The sequence below is a fragment of the Lipotes vexillifer genome, unplaced genomic scaffold (assembly GCF_000442215.2).
Source record: "Lipotes vexillifer unplaced genomic scaffold, Lipotes_vexillifer_v1.1 scaffold623, whole genome shotgun sequence".
Lineage (NCBI taxonomy): Eukaryota > Metazoa > Chordata > Mammalia > Artiodactyla > Lipotidae > Lipotes > Lipotes vexillifer.
The window spans coordinates 79,064-82,683 of NW_006796847.1; the positions used below are offsets into that span (position 1 = coordinate 79,064).

General features: G+C 37.7%; 1 protein-coding gene across 1 annotated transcript in view; it reads left to right on the forward strand.

The window, feature by feature from the left end:
• Positions 1-3,620, forward strand: part of ANKMY2 (ankyrin repeat and MYND domain containing 2) — a 35,430-nt gene that overhangs the window by 26,682 nt on the left and 5,128 nt on the right. The window contains exons 6-7 of the mRNA XM_007469026.1: positions 260-474; positions 1,268-1,403. Of these exons, the coding sequence (XP_007469088.1) occupies positions 260-474; positions 1,268-1,403 (351 nt within the window). The remainder of the gene's footprint in view (positions 1-259; positions 475-1,267; positions 1,404-3,620) is intronic.

Genomic DNA, 3,620 nt, shown 5'->3' on the forward strand with positions numbered 1-3,620 from the left:
TGCTGGCCAACTAACACCCGAGTTTAGCTGGATGGCAAATCACTCGATAACTGATACACAGAATTCAAGAGATTCCATAATGTCAGGGTCCTTCTGTATTAGTTTTACAAGTTGATCAGTGGCAATTTGCATTCTAATTTAAATTAACACAGTAAATATGTGACCATAAGAAAGACTATTTGGTGATTAAAACTGACTACCTTATTTGTACATGGAAAATCTCTCAAGGAATTTCTAAGCTCACTGGGATTTCTTCTAGATTGTGATGCTTATAAATGAGAATCCTCTGCTGGCAGAAGAAGCAGCTCTGAATAAATGCTACAAGGTGATGGATTTGATTTGTGAGAAATGTATGAAGCAAAGAGACATGAATGAAGTACTGGCTATGAAAATGCATTACATCAGCTGTATCTTTCAGAAATGTATTAACTTCTTAAAAGACGGAGAGAATAAATTGGACACTCTGATCAAAAGGTACTGTTTTTTCCCATGTCATGTATAAAGTACACTCAAATGGATAATGTTCCATTATATGAGATCTCATTATGGATTTAAAAATTAAACATTTTAGCAGCAGATGTTAATGTTGAGATCACATTTCATCTGTAAGAAACAAGGGGCACTCATAACTAAATTGATTATTCCATTCTATACTCTTTACAACAGTGCTTTTGTTATCCCCAGTTATAGGTGAGAAATCTGAAGTTTGGAGAGGTTAAATATCATGTGTAAAATCATACAGCTAGAAAGCAGCCCAAGTCCAAATTTGAGGATAGGTGTGCTTATGCCATAATTGCTGCTCTGGATTCACAATGGCGCTCAATGTATCTCTGTTTCTGTACCCAGGAGAGCTGTGTGTTACCCTTGTTCTCTGACCCCTGGGGGTCAAATTCTCCAATAGTTTTACTAAGAAAAGAGAACTAAGTCAGAAGGGTGTGACTCAATGAGAGTTTTTATTCTTCGTACAAATAACTGACATGGTAATAAGTAACTAGCTAATCTGATAACAGTGTTTAGTATGTTTTATGTCAGGGGTTACTTTTATAAATACATCTCTGAGCCCCTAAACCTGATAAGGCCTAGCCTAATGTGCAGGTAGAGCAGCAATCTGAATTGAGTCTATCCTCATGATGTGAAGACCCAATGAAAATCTTACGCAGCAAAGAAGAAACTACTCAAAGTTCATGGGTTCAGCTGGGAGGAAATGCTTAGTGATTCAACTCCTTTAAAAAGTAACTCTAGTTACTTTTTAAAAAATATCTTTCAGCTTGTTAAAAGGCCGACCTTCTGATGGCTTTCCAATATATCAAGAAAAGATCATTAGAGAAAGTATCAGAAAATTTCCTTACTGTGAAGCTACACTCCTCCAGCAGCTGGTGCGAAGCATTGCTCCTGTTGAAATTGTAAGGCTCTTCGCAACTAAGTTAACTCTATCAGTAAGACCTAATCACCATATTTTGTACAATTAAAGTCATGTTCTCTTTAGCATTATTTATTTAATAAAGACTTAATTCTTTATTATTTTAGAAAAATTTCAGAAGCAAACATGGAGATAGGTTTGCCTGTTAACACTGTTTCTGTTTATCCATTTCCCCTCTCTCAATCCTCTTCTTCCATTTATATGGTTCATGGTTTAATAAACAGTATATCCTTATGTCAGAATATAGATTGTTACAGTGGATACGTACATTTTTAATGCCTCTGTGAAACCTTAACAGTGGGTACACATCCACTATGTAATACAGATCCACACTTGTTCAGGTGTAGTGTGTGAAAAACCAGTACAAAATCCCATACTAGATGAAAGTAGGAATTGAATGTCTGTGTTGATGGTTTCCTGTCAGGGGATGTGAGATGATAAGTCATGAGAAGGCTCACTGTGTGTCCTGCTAAACAATCTCAAAGGATGTCCCAGCTTCTTATGTTCTACTTTAATGCCTCTGATTTTATAAATTTTCCATACGTTAAAAAAAAAAATCTATTTATACTTGCCAGTTATGGGAAGTAAATTTTAACTTTATTATCTATTCTTTAAATTATTTACTGCCCTTTTGTCATATATTTATTTAAGTAGTATGAAAGACACTCCCTGCCTTCCCTATTTTGAATAGCTTTCAGTTTACCTTATCTACACCAGTTATGCTTTTACGCATTTCAATCAAATCCTTTATCAGCCTTTGTCTATTAGGCAAGAAACTGATCCTGACACTATTCCCATCCCTGGTTTCCTCCCTCCATCTGGCAATGTTGGTTCTTCTCTGCCTTCTCTAGGCTGTTATATCATTCTCAGTCTGAAAAATCAGGACTAAAAATGGGTTCCAGGTGTTCCTTTATACATTGACTTAACCATCTCAGAACCATGGAAGAAGAAAGACCTAAGCAGACAAGATGATCTCATGAAGTTCATGCACTGATTTATTCCTGAGAGCTCTCCATGATTTCACATAGAGATTCTTTCCCCTTGCTCTTTAATATGCTTGGCTATTTGGTGTTTAAGCTTTTGGAAGATTAAAGTTAGCAAATTATGAGGGTGGTGTATCAATTATGAATGTGTTTTGGCTGTGCATATCAAACTCCAGCCAACTATGAATTAAACAGATAAGGGTTTATTTGTTCTCATATACTCAGAAGCCCAAAGGTAGGCAGACCAGATCTGGCACAGGAGCTCAGAAGTGGACTGGGGACCCAAATACTTTCCTATTTTTCCACCCAATATTCTTTAGCCATACAGATTATCATACACATGCTTATGACCTCAGAGTTGCAAGGCATCTCATGCTCTTCCTCCAAGCTCACATTCCTATCCTAGGCAGACAAGAAAAGGAAATTGGTCTGTAGCTGGAAAACATAAGCTCTCCCTGAAATGCATGCTGACCTGTGCTCTTAGTGGCACAGGTGGAAGTGAGTATTTTGGAGAAATGGGTATTCTGGGGAAATGCTTTTGGCTGGTCTAAACACTGTTGCTCTGACAAAATTATGTTTCTGTTAGTAAGGAGTTGGGGGAATGGCTATCAGAGAAGCAATTAATAGTGGCTGCTGTGGGATATTTCCATCACTAACAAGTGTAGCTGACATTGTACCTTCAAGGGAGAAAACAGAAAAACTAAAAATAGCAGACTGGAGTATTTTTTAAAAAGTCAATGCAGGTCAATGTAAGGCTCAACAATCCATTTTAACCCTGTATCATAAAATAATGTAGTTAGAGTGTATGGTGTATGATGGATATTTATCCTAGTGATCTGAGCCATCAATAAAAAGATAGTATTTATTTAATGCAATTTAGAAAAATTTCTCTCTTTAAACATTTTTGTTCTTTAAGAGTTACATATTCTGCTCTCCGGAAAACTTTATTTATCTGCAGTGCTTGTGGTTGTGAGTGTCCCAGATAGCCACTGTTTACTGCCTAATGGCTTCCGGTATCCTGCAAGTTCAAAAGCCTCTGAAGCAGTGTTAAGCTTGTCCCGTGACATGGTGGTTCTCACGGCTGGCTGCCACGAGGGTCCCCTATGGTACTTTCTGACAGTGCTGATGCCTGGGCCCACATGGAGGGGTTTTGATTCCCTCTGCCTACTGTGGAACTCTGGCTTCCACCTGTGACAGAATTCAGCAGGGAGTGTGAG